This window comes from Neoarius graeffei, chromosome 19 (genome assembly GCF_027579695.1).
Source record: "Neoarius graeffei isolate fNeoGra1 chromosome 19, fNeoGra1.pri, whole genome shotgun sequence".
Classification (NCBI taxonomy): Eukaryota; Metazoa; Chordata; class Actinopteri; order Siluriformes; family Ariidae; genus Neoarius; species Neoarius graeffei.
The window spans coordinates 39,709,090-39,729,879 of NC_083587.1; the positions used below are offsets into that span (position 1 = coordinate 39,709,090).

The 20,790-nt window shown below is 39.9% G+C and overlaps 1 protein-coding gene across 2 annotated transcripts in view; it reads left to right on the top strand.

The window, feature by feature from the left end:
- Positions 1 to 13,501, top strand: part of lztfl1 (leucine zipper transcription factor-like 1) — a 38,031-nt gene extending 24,530 nt beyond the window's left edge. The window contains exons 6-10 of one of the 2 annotated variants that reach the window (XM_060900064.1): positions 124 to 189; positions 2,754 to 2,831; positions 4,487 to 4,663; positions 8,719 to 8,822; positions 13,154 to 13,501. In XM_060900064.1, coding sequence (XP_060756047.1) covers positions 124 to 189; positions 2,754 to 2,831; positions 4,487 to 4,663; positions 8,719 to 8,822; positions 13,154 to 13,172 — 444 coding nt within the window. In that variant the 3' untranslated portion in view covers positions 13,173 to 13,501. The remainder of the gene's footprint in view (positions 1 to 123; positions 190 to 2,753; positions 2,832 to 4,486; positions 4,664 to 8,718; positions 8,823 to 13,153) is intronic. The other variant, XM_060900065.1, reaches the window with a different exon arrangement.
- The last annotated feature ends 7,289 nt before the right edge of the window (positions 13,502 to 20,790 follow it).

Sequence of the window (20,790 nt, forward strand, 5' to 3'; positions counted from 1 at the left end):
TCCTCGTCTTAATACACAAAAATCTTAGATTTAATTTACACACGCATCCATTAAATTGCTTCTGTATGCTATTGAAAGTCAGATCAGTCTGTGTTGATTATGGGTCCTGTTTTTGTTTACCAGGAAATTTCCAGACTACAAGAAGAGAATGATAAACTGAGAGCTAGACTCAGAATACTGGAAAGTCAGGTAAAGAGGTTGAAGTGAGCATTTATGAGTTTGTACAGCACAGTGTGCAACCCAAGTCTCCTGCATGCAGTGCTGTGAAAAAAGTATTTGCCCTAATTTCTTGTATTGTTTTCATATTTGTCATCAGTCATTGTTTCATATCTTCCAACAAAGTTTTATATAAGGTAAAAGCTTGAGCAAGCAGAAAATACAGTTTTCAAATGAAAATTTCATTTATGGAAGCAAAAACATTTTACGTAACATATGTAAAGAAAAAAAGCAGTGGGCCTGAGACAGAACCTTGTAGAACACCAAACTTTACCTCAGTATGTATAGAAAAATCACAATTTACATCAAACTGACAGCAATCAGTTAAATAAGACCTGAGCCAGGAGAGGGCCGTTCCCTTAACTCCCACAGCATTTTCTAGTCTATCCAGGAGAATGGAATGATCAGTGGTGTCACAGGCTGCACCAAGCAATACAAGCAGGGAGACAGCCCTGATCAGAAGCCAACAATAGGTCATTTACTACTTTAACCAGTGCTGTCTCTGTGCTATGATGAGGTCTAAATCCTGGCTGATACATTTCATTGATGTTATTCCTATGTAGATATGAGCGTAATCTTTTTCTAGGATCTTGGAGATAAAGGGGAGGTTTGATATTGGCCTATAATTGGACAGCTGACAGGGGTCGAGGTCAGGTTTTTTAATCAGGGGTTTGATAACTGCTAGTTTAAAAGATTAGGGTACATAGCCAATTCTAATGGAAAAATGGATTATTTTTAGAAGAGGTTCAATTGCTTCTGGGATTATCTATTTGAAGAGTCATGCAGGTAAGGGATCTAGTACACAAGTTGAAGATTTTGATGTGGAAGTTAATGAAGTTACAACCCCAATTTTTTGAACTGCACTGGAGTGCTGGGGCTAGAGATCTGTCATTCAAACCAAGTGCGTCATCCATTAAATATCTTGGAATTCACATATCTTCAAAACTTCTTCAAAATTCAGGTTAATTTCACATCTCAAAAGTTGATAAAAGATCTGTTTAAATGGAACAGATTACTTTTATTTCTAATAGGATGAATCTCCGCAATTAAAATGAAGATACTTCCAAAAATTAATCATCTTTCTTCAGTGACTCCCACCCTACTCTATAGTGTGTAGCGCAAGAAAAAAAAAAGAATTGGTCTTGCCATTCCAAATTGTTTTTTTTGCCTTTCTCTTAATTTGAGGGATCCTCCATTTTCTCCACTATTCTTTGTAAACTCTACAGACTGTTATGTGTGAAAATCCCAGGAGATCAGCAGTTTATGAAATACTCAAACCCTTCCGGAATATCCATGCCACAATCAAAGTCATGGAGATCACACTTTTTTTTTTTTGCATTCTGATATTTGATGTGAACATTACCCGAAGCTCTTAAACTCCATGATTCCTTCTGCATCTGCAGGATTTCTTTGCATTATGCTGCTCTCACATGATTGGCCGATTCGGATAACTGCATGAATGTTGGAATCATTCCTATAGTAATGCTCTATGCCCTGTTTGCTGTTATAAAACATTCCTTCTGACCAGAAACTAATAGCCTCCAGCTGCTTCAGTTTCTCTGCCCTCTCATCCTCCAAGAATGGTTTGTTTCTTATGTCTCGTAATATTAAATTCCCTAATTACTCCAGCAGTCTCTTGGCATATGAGGCATATGTTTTTCTTCTAGCTCTTGATGAAAAAGTATTGCTGTTTCCAGCTCTTTTGAAATTGCCACTGATGTTTTGCGTCAAGCCCCTGATCTTTTTGTGATTTAGTCTTTGGGTTAATATTATCTGATCCATTACTTAAAATGTATTTCTTTCCATCAGCTTTTTTCAGGTTTCAGACATAGTTAAAAGAGAGCGCTCGCACTGATCACGTGAACTTTTGTGGCATGCCCGTCCGTGCCATTACCAAAATGAAAATCATCTGCACTTAAGTGCCTGATGGCTCTGGATCACACACGCTATGTTATAACCATTACAAAGAGCCTTAGAGTAGCTTTCAAATAACACCAGCCCTATGCTGCTGGGTTGATTTTAAGTTTGATTGCAGTCAGGCAAGACAGCAGCTTTTCACTGGTAGTCTACATTTAAAACCAAGTTATAGGTAAATCTAAGAAGGAAAGAACAAGAACAAATTTTCAGATATGTAGGCATTTGTACTGTTTCTGATTTATTCTCGAAAATAAATTGATTTAATGTATATTTACTGTAGTAACATCAGTCTGACAAACCAGCTCAAGGAGGGGAGAAACCCAGTGAATTCGCTGTTGTACTGAAACATCAGCTAATCCTGATTTTCACTCCTAAGCTTTTGCCATGATTAAACCAGGAAGTGTGAAAAAAAAAAATTTAGGGCATGAAAACCTCATACCGGAAAGCTCTGTAAATGTTCCTGCCATGCACATTACATTCTCGGAAATACATACACGCAGATAATTTTAGGGAAGAGGTCATATATTTGGGTATCTGGAAGAGTTTGAGCTTACTGCCTATAGAAGTAAATTTAGTCACTGTATATTAAGCTTTGTTTAACTGCTGCTGCTGTGTTGTAGGCCATGAGTGCCCTTGATGAGAAGTGTGAGGCTGAGAGGGCCCTAAATGACCTTCAGAAAATCCAGGGAGATCAGCAGGTATGTCTATATCCCAGCTTACAATCTGTTTCCCCATGCTCTGGCCCAAGCAATCTTTATCTTGCTTCTTTGATTGAATGATTATAATTAGGGGAGATGATGAGGGCTTTAGTCCAACTGTTGAAGTTATGTGCAATGTGAACAGGGACAAATCCACAATTAGTGCATACAAGCTTTTTGGTTGCGGAACAGATTTTCTCATTACACCCCTGTCCTGAAGAAGGGGGTTATACTGGTTTACCTCTGTCCGTCTGTCCGAAACGCCCTTTTTCTCAGCAACCACATATCATAGCCACTTGGTACTTGGCACCAAACTTCAGCTTGGGGTTCTATATCGTGTGTACTGTGTTCAGGTCTGTCGCATATTAACTTCCTGTTTACCGACTGGATGTGTTTATGAACCATATAGCGTGGATTTACAAAATTTTCATGACGTTTTTCTCAGCAACTACAAATCACAGCTGCTTGATATTTGGTACAGAGCTTCAGCTTGGGGTTCTATACCATGTTTACCGTTTTCAGGTCTGTCGCACATCGACTTCCTGTTTACCAACTGAATGTATTTAAGAACCATATAGCGTGGATTTACAAAATTTTCATGATGTTTTTCTCAGCAACTACAAATCACAGCTGCTTAATATTTGGTACGGAGCTTCAGCTTGGGGTTCTATACCGTGCATACCGTTTTCAGGTCTGTCGCACATCGACTTCCTGTTTACTGACTGTATGTATTTACGAAACATATGGCATTAGATTTACAGAATTTTCATAACATTTTTCTCAGCAACTACAAATCACAACTTCTTGATATTTGGTATTGAGCTTCAGCTTGGGGTTCTATACCGTGTATGCCGTTTTCAGGTCTGTCTCACATCGACTTCCTGTTTACTGACAATGTATTTACGAAACATATGGCGTGGATTTACAGAATTTTCATAACATTTTTCTCAGCAACTACAAATCACAACTGCTAGATATTTGGTACGGTGCTTCAGCTTGGGGTTCTATACCATGTATACCGTTTTCAGGTCTGTCGCACATCAACTTCCTGTTTACCAACTGAATGTATTTATGAACCATATAGCGTGGATTTACAAAATTTTCATGACGTTTTTCTCAGCAGCTACAAATCACAGCTGCTTGATATTTGGTACGGAGCTTCAGCTTGGGGTTCTATACCGTGTATACCATTTTCAGGTCTGTCACACATCGACTTCCTGTTTACTGACTGTATGTATTTACGAAACATATAGGGTGGTTTTCGACGCCATTTCAAGAAGCAAAATGTTATTTCAAAATGACAGTTTACCAGGATGCTGTTTGAAATCCCTGGGGAGAGACACTGCTCTTTACTTACTTGTTTCAGGGTTAATTATTTATTGAAGTCAACATTCATAATAAGTGTCTTATTCCTTCGATTGCTTGCATTCTGATATAAGCGAGAGCAGGGGGTATACGTAAGTGAGCAGTAGCTCACAGTTGAGCTTGTTATTTCTTTTATTGCCTTTTGTTTTCTCTCTGGATTTTGGTATGTACTGCTGGAGCTTTACACGCGTCATTAAATACAGAACTTTGGGTTAGGCAGACAAATTAGATTGCCAAACTGAATAAAACTCAACAAATTTTTACAGAGGCATATTTTGGTTGTCCTTCAGGATGCCATGCATGCTCAGAAGATCTCTGAACTGGAGGACACTATGGCAGCCATGCAGGTTGATTTTGAGAGGACACTGAGCACCAGTAGTGCATCACAGAAGGATCTACAGGACAGCCTGGTGTCAGCTAAACATGAGCTACTCCGTGTTCAAGACCAGCTCGCTCTTGCTGAGAAGGTATTGATTCTGAATGCTGCTCAGTTTCAGTGCACAGCTTAAAGTGCATATTCTGGACCAATTTCGTTTTTTTTTTTTATATGAAAGTATGTCCCTTTACACACTCATCCAGAAGGGTAATTTTGCACAAGGCCATCTGTCTACAGCAGAAAAAAATAAAATAACAAAACGCGTCTGGAAAAATCCCAAGGGAGTCTGGAGCCAGATTCGTGATGAGCTTTATACGGTTTAAATGCACAGCCTGTGTAAACCAAGCGCTCCCATTTCTCTCTCATTGTCCGGTCTTTTGGAAAACGATGAGTACTAATCCCATCAAGATTGGTGTTGCTACACCCTACTACAATACATCTGTTAACCATTTTAATAATTACGCGATAACGAAGAAATTTGCAGAAAACCACCAGGTCGTTTTCTCAAACAAACCAGCGCTGATGTAGGATTCAGAGGGAGGCGTCCCGCACGGGACGTCAAGAAAATCAATGTTTCCCGGGAAATCCAAATGCCAAGTTTTTTCAGAGGCGGACCAATTCGCCTCAAATGGCTTGATTTTCAACTGAATTTTTCTGGTATTGTGCAAGGTAAAAAAATTACAGAGAATGCAGAATGTGACAGATATTTGACAAGTTTAATATAAAATAGGAGAATTACATTGATCTTGCTCCTGAATTGACCCGTGATGTGCACTTTAATGATGCTGTGTTGCACATTCAACTTATCAATATTTCAAGGCATTGTTAGCATTTCTGTTATTGCCGAACACAGTTAATAATACTAAGCTTGGGCCTCATTTATCAGCCTTTTAGTAAAGTTGTATGAAAATGTTTGCATAAGCCAAACCCAAAATAAACTTTTCTGCTGGATTTACAAAAGTATCGGAAAAGCTGTCCTCCATTTATACGGTGTCATAATTGAATGATTAGTTTTATTTGTCTCAATTTATGGTTTTGTCTTGGCTTGCTTTCTTTATCATATACTCTGATTAATGGCAATAATTATAAAATTACTGGTTTTCATAAAATTATCTTAGTGTATGTAATGCCTTATTGTAATGCTTTAAAATGAATATGTATCATTAGTAACAACCAAAATGAATTAATAAAGCGGGGGGGATAATATTAATTAATTTATTATCAAGCACAAAACTATTGATAAATCACGGCGTCCAGAGCCCAGAAAAAGGCTGCCTTGCCTCAGGGCTAATCTCGCATGACGTCACACGTGGAACCCCGGTTATCTGGGTCATTTCTGTTCATCTGACTCCGTACTTGTTTACTCGCTGAAATTGGATATTGTTGTTGGAATCTTACAAAAATAACGATGGGAAAGCGCTGCATTGTGTTTAGATGTTCAAATCCATATACAACAGGACATTCAGTTCACGAATTTCCGAGAAAAGACACTAATCTAAAGCGACAGTGAGGTGTGTGCAAACGAAGCGGGCAGATTTCATGTCACCTACACTGCAAAAAATGATCTCTTGTTGAGAGAAAATATCTTTAATATGGGTGAATTTATCTATTATTTCTTATTAGAAGTTTACTAGAACTCAAATATAAAATTATTTAGCTTACTTTGAGATGCTTTTAGTAATTTCAAGCCTTAAATTTTCTTATTCTATTGGCAGATAATTTTGCTTCTTTCTAGAATTGAATGCTTAAAATGAGCAAATTTATCTGCCAATAGAATAAGAAAATTTAAGGCTTGAAATTAGTAAAAGCATCTCAAGTAAGCTAAATAATCTTATATTTGAGTTCTAGTAAACTTCTAATAAGAAATAATAGATGAATTCACCCATATTAAAGATATTTTCTCTCAACAAGAGATCATTTTTTGCAGTGTACTAATAATAAATCTGATTCATCAAGTGTTCATCACCACCAGAACGACCACATGGGAATTACTGGAGCAAAAAGAAACCCAATTATTTAATAAATTACATTTGATCTGGGCGGCACGGTGGTGTAGTGGTTAGCGCTGTCGCCTCACAGCAAGAAGGTCCTGGGTTCGAGCCCCGGGGCCGGCGAGGGCCTTTCTGTGCGGAGTTTGCATGTTCTCCCCATGTCCGCGTGGGTTTCCTCCGGGTGCTCCGGTTTCCCCCACAGTCCAAAGACATGCAGGTTAGGTTAACTGGTGACTCTAAATTGACCGTAGGTGTGAATGGTTGTCTGTGTCTATGTGTCAGCCCTGTGATGACCTGGCGACTTGTCCAGGGTGTACCCCGCCTTTCGCCCATAGTCAGCTGGGATAGGCTCCAGCTTGCCTGCGACCCTGTAGAAGGATAAAGCGGCTACAGATAATGAGATGAGATGACATTTGATCTGATATTTGGACAGTTCGTCGATTCCCCTATTATCGCCCACTTCATATTTTCTTTCAGCAATTACACTGAATAAGTGTGCGTTTTAAAGATTATCTTTCTGCATTTACTGAGGTACATGTGAATATTTTCCCTATATTTTACAGTGGCCAGCTTAGAATAAAAATCTGTAAACCAGTCTGTGTTTCCAGTTCTCTCTGGTTGGTGGTGCGCTATCGGCGGTGAGCAGGACTGTCGTGAACTGAGTGAACCGGCAGTTTTTCATCTTGGGTGCTCGAAAAGATAACCATTTACTCCAGAATATCCTTGATAATCATCTGCCCCTTCATCCGACATATAAGAATCCCAATCACTATCAGAATTCTCGCCAAAACATGATTCCATATCAAGACTGGTCTAACCACTGCTGCGTACGGGAACGAAATTGATACCTGAATTGTTACACGTGTGACGTCACTCACCCCTTCAGGATCTTCTGGTTCAGTCTTGGCAAATTCCGTGAAAATCGGCTGATTTTATTAATTTTCCATTATGGGCTTTTGGATCAGCTATGGTTCGAAAGCACGTGGTCAATCAACATAATGATTGTTGCTTTGTACAAGGAAAAAAGTGGGGTTGAGAGGCGTTACATACACTTTAATGGTATTCTTAGTCCCTGACGAGGATGCGTTTTTGATCATTTCTGTCAATCACTCTGGACAAAGGTGTGTGCTAAATGCTGTAAGTGTAATTAAAAATACGCCATTTGAACTCGACAGTATATTCCATATTTAAAAGTGCACTAATCCACGCAAATTACATGATTTGTGGTCTATCAAGTTGATGTGTCAGTCTTTTTTTTAAGATCAGTTTATACTTGCTGTTAACTGCACATCCTCAGAAATGAATCCAATATGTCTGCATGGTGCAAATACCAACTTGTATAGTGGAGGCAGTATGTGACACTGTTTTGTGTCTCAAATCGCATATGTATTATTTGAGCACTAATGGTTTCCCTATTACAGTTGGTGTTTGAATAATAATAAAGACTTTTGTGTAATAGTCTTCTGGATTTTCTAGATTAGTAAATACTTTGAAATATACAGTGAGGGTTTTCAAGTTGAAATGTAGCCAAAGAACACCAATCACGCCTACTGTGGAAAGTCTGAAAGAGAAACGGAGATCATCAATGTGTGTAACATTGCTGTGCATGAAAATCTAAACATTAGAGTGCAACTTGGAAACCAAGTGGACTGATGGGTTTTAATCCTCCAGTTGTACATTAGATACGCAAGCGAATATGTGAACAATGCCGCTCGTATAGCAACTGCATGAATGAATGTACACGTGCTGAAAGTGAAGTATATTTGCACCTCTATGCGTCTGTGAATAAATTCATTCGTATGCAGCTTGATAAACGAGGCCCATTGTTAGTATTTCGATGAACCATTGTTCGCATTATTACTAATACCATCAGTACCCAAATTACTTCACATTTCTTAGAATATGTACCTTGTAATCCTAGTAACCAGTGTTTCAAATTCTCCATAAGAGAAATACACAGACCAGGCTTTACTCTTAAACCGCGTTCGTAATTCATCCGAAACTAAAACACTAAGCATTTATAATGTGTAACAAACTTTAAAACGCAACTTAATTAATCAACTCCAGTAAATTTTTTAATTTTAAGCTGTATTGCTCATGTTTTTGGACATAAAAATATGGTTGTCACAAAATATTTGTGTGTGTGTTAATTTAGGAACTAGATAAGAAGTTTCAACAAACGGCTGCGTATCGGAACATGAAGGAGATTCTGAATAAGAAGAACGACCAGATTAAGGAGCTCAGGAAAAGATTACAAAGGTCAGACCCACTTTAATATTTAAAGTAATTTAATATTTATTTAATAATCGGGTTACCTCAGATAGTATTGGAATAATAAGGCCAATATTTTGTTTCTGCTCTACACTGAGGACATTTCAGTTTGAGATCAAAACATGAATGGCGGCACGGTGGTGTAGTGGTTAGCACTGTCGCCTCACAGCAAGAAGGTTCTGGGTTCGAACCCAGTGGCCAGGTTAGGTTAATTGGTGGCTCTAAATTAACCGTAGGTGTGAATGGTTGCTTGTCTCTATTGGCCCTTTTCCACTACCCTTTTTCAGCTCACTTCAGCCCAACATGGCTCGCGTTTTGACTACCTCAAGCGGCACGACTGGGCTCGCTTCAGCCCTACTCAGCACCCAAAACTCGCACGGTTTTGGAGTGGGGCTGAAGTGAGCCGAGCCAAGTGGGGCTAGGGGCGTGAGCAGACACTCCCCTGTGCACTGATTGGTGAGGAGGAGTGTCCTCACATGCCCACACACGCCCCGCGAGCACGCTGGGATCTGTAAACACCGTAAACCCGGAAGAAGAAGAATTACGAATTACGAGAATTTCTGAAGCCTTATGCGCCTCGCCTCATCTATACGCTCTTGCCAGTATTTGTTGGCGTTGTCGGTGACAACAAGCCACAGCACCAAGACCAGCAACACTAACGACTCCATGTCCTCCATGTTTATTGTTTACTATCCAGGTCGTGAGACTACCGCTTAAAAGGTCACTGATGTCACTGTTTGCGCCGCCTAACGGCATCACGTGACGTCCACCCACTTTCGCTAACTCCACCCAATGTGTCCACCCACTTCCAGCCAGCACGGTTCAGCGCGGTTGTAGTCGAAATGCAATTCCAACAGCCCCACTCAGCTCGACTCAGCCCAACTCAGCACCGCACGGCTCAGCCGCGTTGGTAGTGGAAAAGCGGTATATGTGTCAGCCCTGCGATGACTTGGTGACTTGTCCAGTGTGTACCCCGCCTCTCACCCATAGTCAGCTGGGATAGGCTCCAGCTTGCCTATCCCAGCTGCCTGTACAGGATAAGCGGTAATGGATAATCAGAGACTCAGATTGTTGGCGCGCCCGCGTGTAAGACGCACTATTTCGAATAATGAACGCATTGTCGAGAGGGGCAGGGGCCAATATTATACCCTGCATTTTATACCCTGTTTGGAATGTTTCGTGGCGTATTACTTCATGGTCTCAATATCGAAAATCTTGCACAAATATGCAACTTCCAACATAATTATCTGGATATTCAACAGATTTCAGCATCGGATGAATTTGTTTTGACCGCCGCCATATTGAATATACGTCGGACCCGTTCGTGTATTTACGCCGCCCCGTTTGTAGCGTCCCAAGCGAGTAAAACCTGATCCAAGTCTTTCGCTAGGTGGCGTCTTACGGTCTATGTACGAATATTCGAAAGAGACTAGAAAACATGGATAAGAAAAAAAGAAAAATACATCTATTTTGTCATTCTTCGGCAGAAAGAGAATACATTCACCTGAAAAAACTGATACCTCTGATACCCAAGGTAATTAGTCATACTGGATTTACAACAACTACTACTACTGCAAACATTAAAGAAATGTTCAGAGATTGAGTTCAATTATTTTATTTTCTATCATTACAAAATACTGAACAGCATGCAGAACAATCATAGACATACATACACACACATCCTGATTCTGATGATTTAATCAACTGTTGTATCATTAGTATCAGACATTATTAATTTTCAAATTTCATAGCCTGAATTTGAACCCAAGATTGAAGATTCAGCATCCCATCTGATTCTCTGAAATGAGAAGTAGAGATGATTAGAGACAAGCAGAATTAGACCGTCACAGCATGCAAAAAACAAACGCATTCTTGTGCTATAATTTACAAGGAGGACATAATATAGATGTATAGTGGCCTGTGGTTGAATTCCAAAATATTGCCACTGATTAAACAATATCTCAATATATTTGGTTGAAGCATTGATTTTGGTCATCTACATTGCTTCATATGGCTTCTAATACCAAAAAAAAAAACAGAATTGAGAAGAAAAAAACAGCCCCTGGGCTGCCCCAGCTGTTCATTGGGCTCGCTTCGCTCACTAGGTTCACTTCAACTGAAGGATAATCACTGGGCCCTCCATTGTAGAAATGGGCCCCTGTTTTTTCCCCAAGAGGGGCCCTGTGGGCCCCTTGACCTGCAAAACAATCTGAGTCTCTGGGATAATGGATGGATCGATTCTAACGTGAATGAGATGATGGATCGGACTTTCAGCTCTCACTGACCGATATTTACTTCTAGATGTGTTAAACAACTTGGAGCGTGTATTTTGTTTGAACCCACCCATTTTTGAAATGATCAGAAATATTGTAACGTGACTGGCAGGTGTCCCTTGTTTGATTTGATCGTGAATTCTTTATTTAAAAAATCCCCCTCGGATTTGTTTTGCTGTATTAAGCCACCTTAAAAATCTTTAACTCAAGGGGTTGGTATAATTTTTTTTCCAGCACAGATTATTTAAAAGTAGACAGGCTTTGGATTTCATAAAACCGGTGAAATTCAGTTCCCTCTGAAATTTGGTTATTGTGATATACGTTTATTTCTGTAATATCTTAAAAAAAAAAAAACAGGCAATTCTGTGGCTGGGAAGTTATTTAATTTGAGGGGATTCCCGAGCAAATAATGTGCATGAAATCGCTTGCTTTGTGCAGTCAAGCAGACAGAGGAAGTCCGTGTGCGCATGCACAAGTTTACCACCTTCTTCTTCTTTTGGGTTTTACGGCAGCTGGCATCCACAGTGTTGCATTACTGCCATCTACAGGTTTACCTTGACCGCGCACTGACCGTTACATCATTCTGTCGCTAAACGAACAGCTGATCACACCGAGGTGCTCGCTGACCGCCAATATTTATTAGTTTGGTCCTGCGTTTCCTTTCCTTCGCAACATAACGTCTTTTCTTCTCGCTTTCCGTTACTGTAGTCGGTCTTTCACGTTTCATTCGCACACTCGCGTCCTCCATTTTTCTCTCCTGTTTCAAATTTGTATCCCACAATGCCTTGCGCGAACGGGGAAAGCCCACCATGTGATGCGTGACGTAGTATCTTGAATTGCGTCGTGGTGAAGCAGGAAAAAATAGTGGAGAATTTAGGGCCATGTGGCCCTAAATTCATTAATTGTTCTATTTAATAATAATAAATAAATTTGGAAGTCTGTGATTCGAATTCGGGAGCTTTTGTTCCACTAAACAAAAATAATTGGGTGTCAGGAAAATTCTTTTTATAACCTAAATCTGAAAGGCAGTCTACCTTTAAATACAAGATACTGGATTGATCATATTGCTTCTACAGCCCACAAATAAGAAAAGAAGTCGTCTATGAAAACAAAGTAAATAAAAATGTTTTAGTAATTTTTTCCCCTTCACCATAAATGCAAAATATGAACTTTTTGAAAACTAAGAACTGTGTTGTTTCCCCCTCTTCCAACACAACTGATGGCCTTTTCAATGTGAATTAGGTGAACTGATGCTGCAAAAAACATTTACCTGTGCGACTTTGTCTCTCGTGCCTGCATTAGTGTTCTTATATTCTTTTTAAAGTGCCATTCCACCATTGGATGTATTCTTTGGCATAAAATACAATATATTTTATGACAACATGACTAGACAGAGAAATCTTTTAGCTTCAAAATGATATATCAAACATAATTTTTTGACAACGACAAGTATATTAATTTTGCGACCAAAGTCACCTACCCTTTTAATTTCCGCGCGGTAGTGAAACGTGATGTCATCGGCAGGTTCCCCTTCTTGTGTACCACGTCACGTGTGACGTGGCACAGATTATCAGCAATGGCGGATAGAACGCGATTGTCAGCTTCGGAAAAGAAGCGAAGGAAAATAGCAAGTGATGCCCAAAGGAGACAGTCAATGGTGAATATCGGCACAGCAATCGACAAGTGGAAATCGCGTTCTATCCGCCATTGCTGATAATCTGTGCCACGTCACAAGAAGGGGAACCTGCCGATGACATCACATTTCACTACCGCGCGGAAATTAAAAGGGTAGGTGACTTTGGTCGCAAAATGAATATACTTGTCGTTGTCAAAAAATTATGTTTGATATATCATTTTGAAGCTAAAAGATTTCTCTGTCTAGTCATGTTGTCATAAAATATATTGTATTTTATGCCAAAGAATACATCCAATGGTGGAATGGCACTTTAATCACAGTTATTTGACGTAGAAAAATACTAATCTGTGAACTGAAATCCTAATTTTTAATCAGATATACCACATTCCTCTGTGCTTCTTTTTCCACAGATACGAGTCTGCTGAGTGAAGTCCTGGACCAAAGAAAATTGCTTATGTGAAGGGGTTTTATGGGCAAAAAGGCACTAAAGTCAATTTTGGCCTCAACTCTCTAAACATGGCAAGGGACCAAAGAACGAAACAAAAGAAGGGCAAAAAGGAAGTTTTTAAATAGGCATTGCTTTCCTTAAGTTTATCTTTAACAAGATCTACCCATCTGAGTAAAACTGTTGCTGTGCTTAGGGAGGTTTGCTGTATCTGGGTATCTTGTATTCCATTTTGCATGAGATTACTGAATGTGTGCAGTTTTTATGATTGAAAATGTTTGTGCTTTCTCCACTTAAAACTCTCACTTTGTTACTTGAGGTGTAATACTTTTCGTATTTCATTGTCCTCTTGTCTTATGTTCCCAGAACAGCACTTAAGGCCGATGAGTTATTTCCATGGCGTTGCGTCCGTCATCCGTCCATCGTCCACAATTCAGTTAAATCGTATCTCCTCCGTCAATTCTCCACGGATTTCCGTTCCAATTGTTTTGTTTGAAAGAACTAATCACTCCGCACAAAAGTTGGTCGTAGGTTTGTCAAATTTGTTGCTAACAAGTTAGGCCAAATCAACGAATTTTCCAGGCCTCTCACTAGAGTTTTCTCTCCTCTCTGATTTCTCATCTGATTCTACTTCTGATCGATGATTTGGATCGATCTTTCCTTGAGGAGCAAAACTTGGTCATTTGTTTGTTGATTTTCCTGTCTGTTTTCAGTTAAATCATATCTCCTCCCTCAATTCTGAATGGATTTCACGTCTATTTTCATGTTTGTCGTTTTGTCATCGACACAACTGCAGGACCTCAATTTCAAAACCAACTTCCACTGGTTTAAACTACGTGTCCGTCTTGCACAGAATATTTTGAACATTAATAATATAATTAAAAGCATGCATACTGACTTGCTCGCCATAATTTCATTAAAACTCTCGACTCCAAATGGAAATGCAAATTGCTGGGTTTGAGTCACGTGACTTCTCTTAGCGGTTTTACCGGAAGTGAAATAGCTGATGGTCTAAACGGCTGCTGTAGTGCAAACAATTAGCGATAACTTATCAGAGTACGCTCGTAATCTAGAAGCCATTGCTTGCTTTAGATATATTCAGTAGATTGCTATGCGCAATGGAATCGACCCCTACAGTCTGGGAAAGAAGGATGTGTCATATGATCTCGAAAACTACCCTTCAGTCGAGTTCCCCGACATCTCCAACTATCTGGTGTTGCAGACGTCCTTCTACACCGCAAAACAGATGAAAGTGTGGAAGAGTATGGAGGCTTACAACTTTTTTGTATGTGGCTGGGTAAAGGACCTCGGTATCAAGTCGCTGCCCAATGAATCCTGTATTGCTTTTGCCCGCGTGTGTTTTTTTTAAGCTTTTCGTTCATGTCTTTACAACAAAGTGCTGCAAGTTGAAGTGCAAACAAACAACAGTTCACTTGATTCTCACTTGTGTTGGCTCTCATCTCTCAGGTAAATCATTCACAAAGGTCATCAGAAACCCCTTTAAAGACCTGGAGCTTAGTTCAACAAGATGGAGAAGTGATCACGGCGTATTGTAACTGTATGGCTGGGTAAGAATTTTGTCGCCACCTTCATGCATATGGACTTTGTGAGGAGGAAACAAAGAAACAGTTGGGGGCTTTAGCGCTTTGTGACTAAAAAAAAAGTACCATAAAATAACGACACATAGCAAGAAAAGTACTTGGAAAACACTAAGGACGTAGCTGAGAGGGAGATACAAACCTTTCACCAAGTCATCACTGCTAACTCGAGCATGCTTCGACTCGGCTCCCTTTGATTTCAGTGAGAGGTTCAAAAGCCACCTTTCTCGACGTCTTTTTGTAAAATCCTGTGTTCGTTCACCCTTTTTTATTAGTTTACGGGGAACCCTGAAGAAACTTATCAGTTTCATGGTTTGATTGATTCGAACAACCTAAAACAACTCAAGCGTAAGGCATTTTTATTATGCCTCCGCCACCGTAAGGTGCAGGAGGCATTATGTTTTCGGGTTGTCCATCTGTCCGTGCGTGCGTCCATCTGTCCGTCCCGAAACCTTGTGAACGCGATATCTCAAAGGCTAATGAAAGGAATTTCACCAAACTTTCATCATTTGTGCGCTTTGGGACAAACACGAACTGATTAGATTTTGAGATCAAAAGGTCTAAGGTCGCTGTGAGGTCAAGTGTCTGTCCGAAAACCTTGTGAACACAATATCTCCAAGGCTGATGCAAGTAATTTCACCAGGTCAGGATTACTGTGAGGTCAAATGTCCATCCCCAAATCACAACTTAATAAGGCGTGTAGTCTACTGGGCGGAGGCATCCCCATCAACGCCATTGGCGTCGAGTTCTATCTAGTTCATGCGAGCAATGCACCTTCTCTGTACAAACGCTTTGTCAGCTGAGTTTGGTAGACCACCAGCTAAAGTTTTGAATAACTAATGAGGCGGATGTGATGTCACGTCAAACCCAGCAGTACAGTGGTCCCTCTCTTATGTGACCACCCCAGCACCAAAGAAAAGTGGTCACATAAGAGGGGTGGTCTCTCATCAGAAGGACATTTAACACAATAAGGTACATTCTTTCAATGGACTTACTGCCAAGCTCAGGTGCCTGGATAAGAGGGGGAGTTGCTCATCAGAGGGGTCACATAATAGAGGGACCACTGTATCGCACTAGAATTCTTTATCTAAATGGTTTGAAGTGGGGCTCAAACCCCTACTTAGACAAATCTGTTACCGAGGTCACCAAAAAGACCAGTACACAGAGCCTGCTCACTACAACTTCTGTACAGCAAGGGGAACTTCAAACTTGAAACTCTTGCTGGCGACTCGCACGGTGGGACCAGTTCTGTTATAAAACACTCCTTTCAGTCTGTAGACTGTCCCTGTGTTTGAAATCATTCACTACTCACTATATAGTGGACTATATAGCAAGTTCGCCATTTTGTAGTGCTGTCCAAATGTACAGAGAATTATTACACCCTATATAGTGGACTCATAGTATCCCACAATGCATCATGAAAAGTAGTGTACAACCGATGGTCACTAACCAAGCAATATATACCATCATGCATTGCGGTCACGCTGAAAAAAAAAAAAAGTATGTTGGGGTGAACAGACGGAAGAAGAAACACATTATAAACGGACATTCAAGTACACTTAAAAATAGTAAGAGAATAGAAAATAAGCTAGACTAGAATAAGACATAAAATACAAGAATAAAAGTTACAGTGCAGAGCAAGGAATGAATCAAAAGCCTCAAATTTGATTTAATAAAAGGCAGCGGCAAAGAAGAAAGTATTCAGCCTTGATTTAAAGGAGAACTGAAGGCAAATTTTTATTATCAAAATTATATTTATCTCAGGCGGCACGGTGGTGTAGTGGTTAGCGCTGTCGCCTCACAGCAAGAAGGTCCGGGTTCGAGCCCCGTGGCCGGCGAGGGCCTTTCTGTGCGGAGTTTGCATGTTCTCCCCGTGTCCGCGTGGGTTTCCTCCGGGTGCTCCGGTTTCCCCCACAGTCCAAAGACATGCAGGTTAGGTTAACTGGTGACTCTAAATTGACCGTAGGTGTGAATGTGAGTGTGAATGGTTGTCTGTGTCTATGTGTCAGCCCTGTGATGACCTGGCGACTTGTCCAGGGTGTACCCCGCCTTTCGCCCGTAGTCAGCTGGGATAGGCTCCAGCTTGCCTGCGATCCTGTAGAACAGGATAAAGCGGCTAGAGATAATGAGATGAGATGAGATATTTATCTCATTTTATTAAATATAGGAATGCATTTCTGACAGCTATTTTGTCACTGCTATAGCAAGTTATAAGTGTTTGAAATATGCTACGTAATATATCAGTCCATATGTCAAAGCAATCGCCGTAAACGAGATGCGCTGAGACCTGTGCGAGACATCGTAGGACGGAAGTAAAACGTACAGCGGAAATCAAAGTGACCAACATCTGCCAACGTTGTCAAAAGACGCGCGCGCTCTCCTTCGAATGCTGGTGTAATCAAGCCGGAAGTTTTGTTTGTTTTGATAGCAATCAGAAAAGTTTGAAAAAAGTAGGCAGTAATCGTCATTTAAACTCGTTTTTGTGCAATATTTTGTTTGGAAAACAGTTTTCAAAATGGCGGCACTGACAGCTGGCTGACACGTCACGTTTCGAAGTCTCGCACAAGTCTCGTGAAGATCGCGCGGATAAGCGACGCCTGGCGTGGACCGAACAAACTAAATTCAACATGGCTAAAAACCGAATAGGCCGATAAGTATAATATTTAATTGCAGTTAGTTGCCAATCCGAGTCACGATATAAGGTTACTAAAACCGAAGACGTAATTGAATAACACGTTAATTAAGAAATAAAGCAAGTTTAAAAACGACTTCAGTTCTCCTTTAAAAGAACTGAAAGATGCAGCAGACACAAAGTACTTTGTATTTATTAATGTGGGAAATACGCTCAGTATAATATGTATTTATTATTTTGGAAACCCATAAGCCGACTGATATGGCATGTTTTAATTGTGCGACAGCAGTGATGTAAATAATGGCGCAGCAGAGTAGTGTCTGAAAGTGTTGTGTTTTTTTCCCTCCATTTTACCAATGAGCTCACTAACTATATAGTCCTCCTATATAGAATTCCCTATGTAGGGAGTAGTGAATGAGTGAGTGATTTCGGACACAGCCTCTATGTAACATTACTGGCACAGTGGCATGTACACAATTATCTGCCAAATAGTAAATTCACATTCATGACAGTGTTTCTTGAATGGGATTAGACTATTCGCCAATGTCATAGGCGAGTTTCACAGTTCTAGCGTTTTCATGCTTTTGGGTACAGTTTGGTGTGTCTGCAGTGCTGTAGGTCACAATCAAGACAGATACTACACAAGATTACACATTCTCTACAGCATGCATGCTTGGTGTTACGTATAACTATGCAATGGAGCATCTGATTTCAGCTCTGATCGATGTTTTGGATAGATCTTCCCTTGGGGAACATTTTAGTCCTTTGTTGTAAACAAATTGTCGTGGACGTTGGTCCTCTCTCACAGTGTCACATTTCTGTTCTGTTTGATATTTTGGTAGTCCTGGTTGTTTTGATGGCAGACTAGATGAGCTACTACGTCCTTGACGTTCTGGTATTTTCTTTCTTGTATTTTAAAGTTTCCTTGCTATTGCATTAGGAACAATAATGAAGGTTCTTTGATGATTGATAGACTCTGAACTAACATGATAGTTTTAGATAATAGCATCTGCGGCCACTTTCAGAGCAATTTTGTTCATGCTTCCTGTATGTATGATGGTTTGCGTAACTGTAGAATACTGCACTTCAGCGTGTCGTTTTGTTATAAATGTATTTATTTTCCTTCTTTGGCTTTAGGTTTCTTGTGGACTGTATTTACGGATCATTTTACATGCTTTTAATTGTACAGTGGTGCTTGAAAGTTTGCACCCTTTAGAATTTTCTATATTTCTGCATAAATATGACCTAAAACATCAGATTTTCACACAAGTCCTAAAAGTAGATAAAGAGAACCCAGTTAAACAAATGAGACAAAAATATTATACTTGGTCATTTATTTATTGAGGAAAATAACACATGATTACATATCTGTGAGTGGCAAAAGTATGTGAACCTTTACTTTCAGTATCTGGTGTGACCCCCTTGTGCAGCAATAACTGCAACTAAACGTTTCCGGTAACTGTTGATCAGTTCTGCACACCGGCTTGGAGGAATTTTAGCCCATTCCTCCGTACAGAACAGCTTCAACTCTGGGATGTGGGTGGGTTTCCTCACGTGAACTGCTCACTTCAGGTCCTTCCACAACATTTCAATTGGATTAAGGTCAGGACTTTGACTTGGCCATTCCAAAACATTAACTTTATTCTTCTTTAACCATTCTTTGGTAGAATGACTTGTGTGCTTAGGGTCGTTGTCTTGCTGCATGACCCACCTTCTCTTGAGATTCAGTTCATGGACAGATGTCCTGACATTTTCCTTTAGAATTCGCTGGTATAATTGAGAATTCATTGTTCCATCAACGATGGCAAGCTGTCCTGGCCCAGATGCAGCAAAACCGGCCCAAACCATGATACTACCACCACCATGTTTCACAGATGGGATAAGGTTCTTATGCTGGAATGCAGTGTTCCTGTCCTCCAAACGTAACGCTTCTCATTTAAACCAAAAAGTTATATTTTGGTCTCATCTGTCCACAAAACATTTTTCCAATAGACTTCTGGCTTGTCCATGTGATCTTTAGCAAACTGCAGATGAGCAGCAATGTTCTTTTTAGAGAGCAGTGGCTTTCTCCTTGCAACCCTGCCATGCACACCATTGTTGTTCAGTGGACTCATGAACATTAACATTAGCCAATGTGAGAGAGGCCTTCAGTTGCTTAGAAGTTACCCTGGGGTCCTTTGTGACCTTGCCAACTATTACACGCCTTGCTCTTGGAATTATCTTTGGTCGACCACTCCTGGGGAGGATAACAATGGTCCTGAATTTCCTCCATTTATACACAATCTGTCTGACTGTGGATTGGTGGAGTCCAAACTCTTTAGAGATGGTTTTGTAACCTTTTCCAGCCTGATGAGCATCAACAACGCTTTTCCTGAAGTCCTCAGAAATCTCCTTTGTTCGTGCCATGATACACTTCTACGAACATGTGTTGTGAAGATCAGACTTTGATAGATCCCTGTTCTTTAAATAAAACAGGGCGCCCACTCACACCTGATTGTCATCCCATTGATTGAAAACACCTGACTCTAATTTCACCGTCAGATGAACTGCTAATCCTAGGGGTTCACATACAGTACTTTTGCCACTCACAGATATGTAATATTGGATCATTTTCCTCAATAAATAAATGACCAAGTATAATATTTTTGTCTCGTTTGTTAAACTGGGTTCTCTTTATCTACTTTGAGGACTTGTGTGAAAATCTGATGGTTTTACGTCATATTTATGCAGAAACATAGAAAATTCTGAAGGGTTCACAAACTTTCAAGCACCACTGTAGCTTAAGAGTAGTTTCTACACCACACTACCCACCTATAAGAAAGGAAGAAAATTACTTTAAATAGTTTCCGGCATCCACACTCCACTGGACACTAGCCAGAATATGTGTTCGGGGAAATAAGTATTCAACATGTCAACTATTTTTTCTTTTAAATATATTTCCAGAGCAGCTATTCACATGAAATGTTGAGCAGATGTTCTTATGAATGCAATAAAATATGCAGAAAAAGAAATCATAATATTCCCATCTATAAAAATGTGATATGGAATGACACAGGAAAAAGTATTGGGGGGAACTGAAATTTATTTAATACTTGGTGGAGAAGTTTTCATGACTTGCCATGAGATTAATTCATATAATCAACTTCAAGACGCTTACTCAGCGAAGAAACTAATCTTTCACAGCATTCAGCTGGGATTTTGGTTCATTCTTCTACACAAACAGATTATAATTAGCACAGGTAGGAGAACTAATTAGTGCAATCAGCTGGGTTTCTTACTGTGTTTAATACTTCCTTTTTCATGGATTGGAACATTATGATTTTTTTTTGTCTGCTCAGTATTTCATGTGAATAGCTGCATTGCAAATGTTTA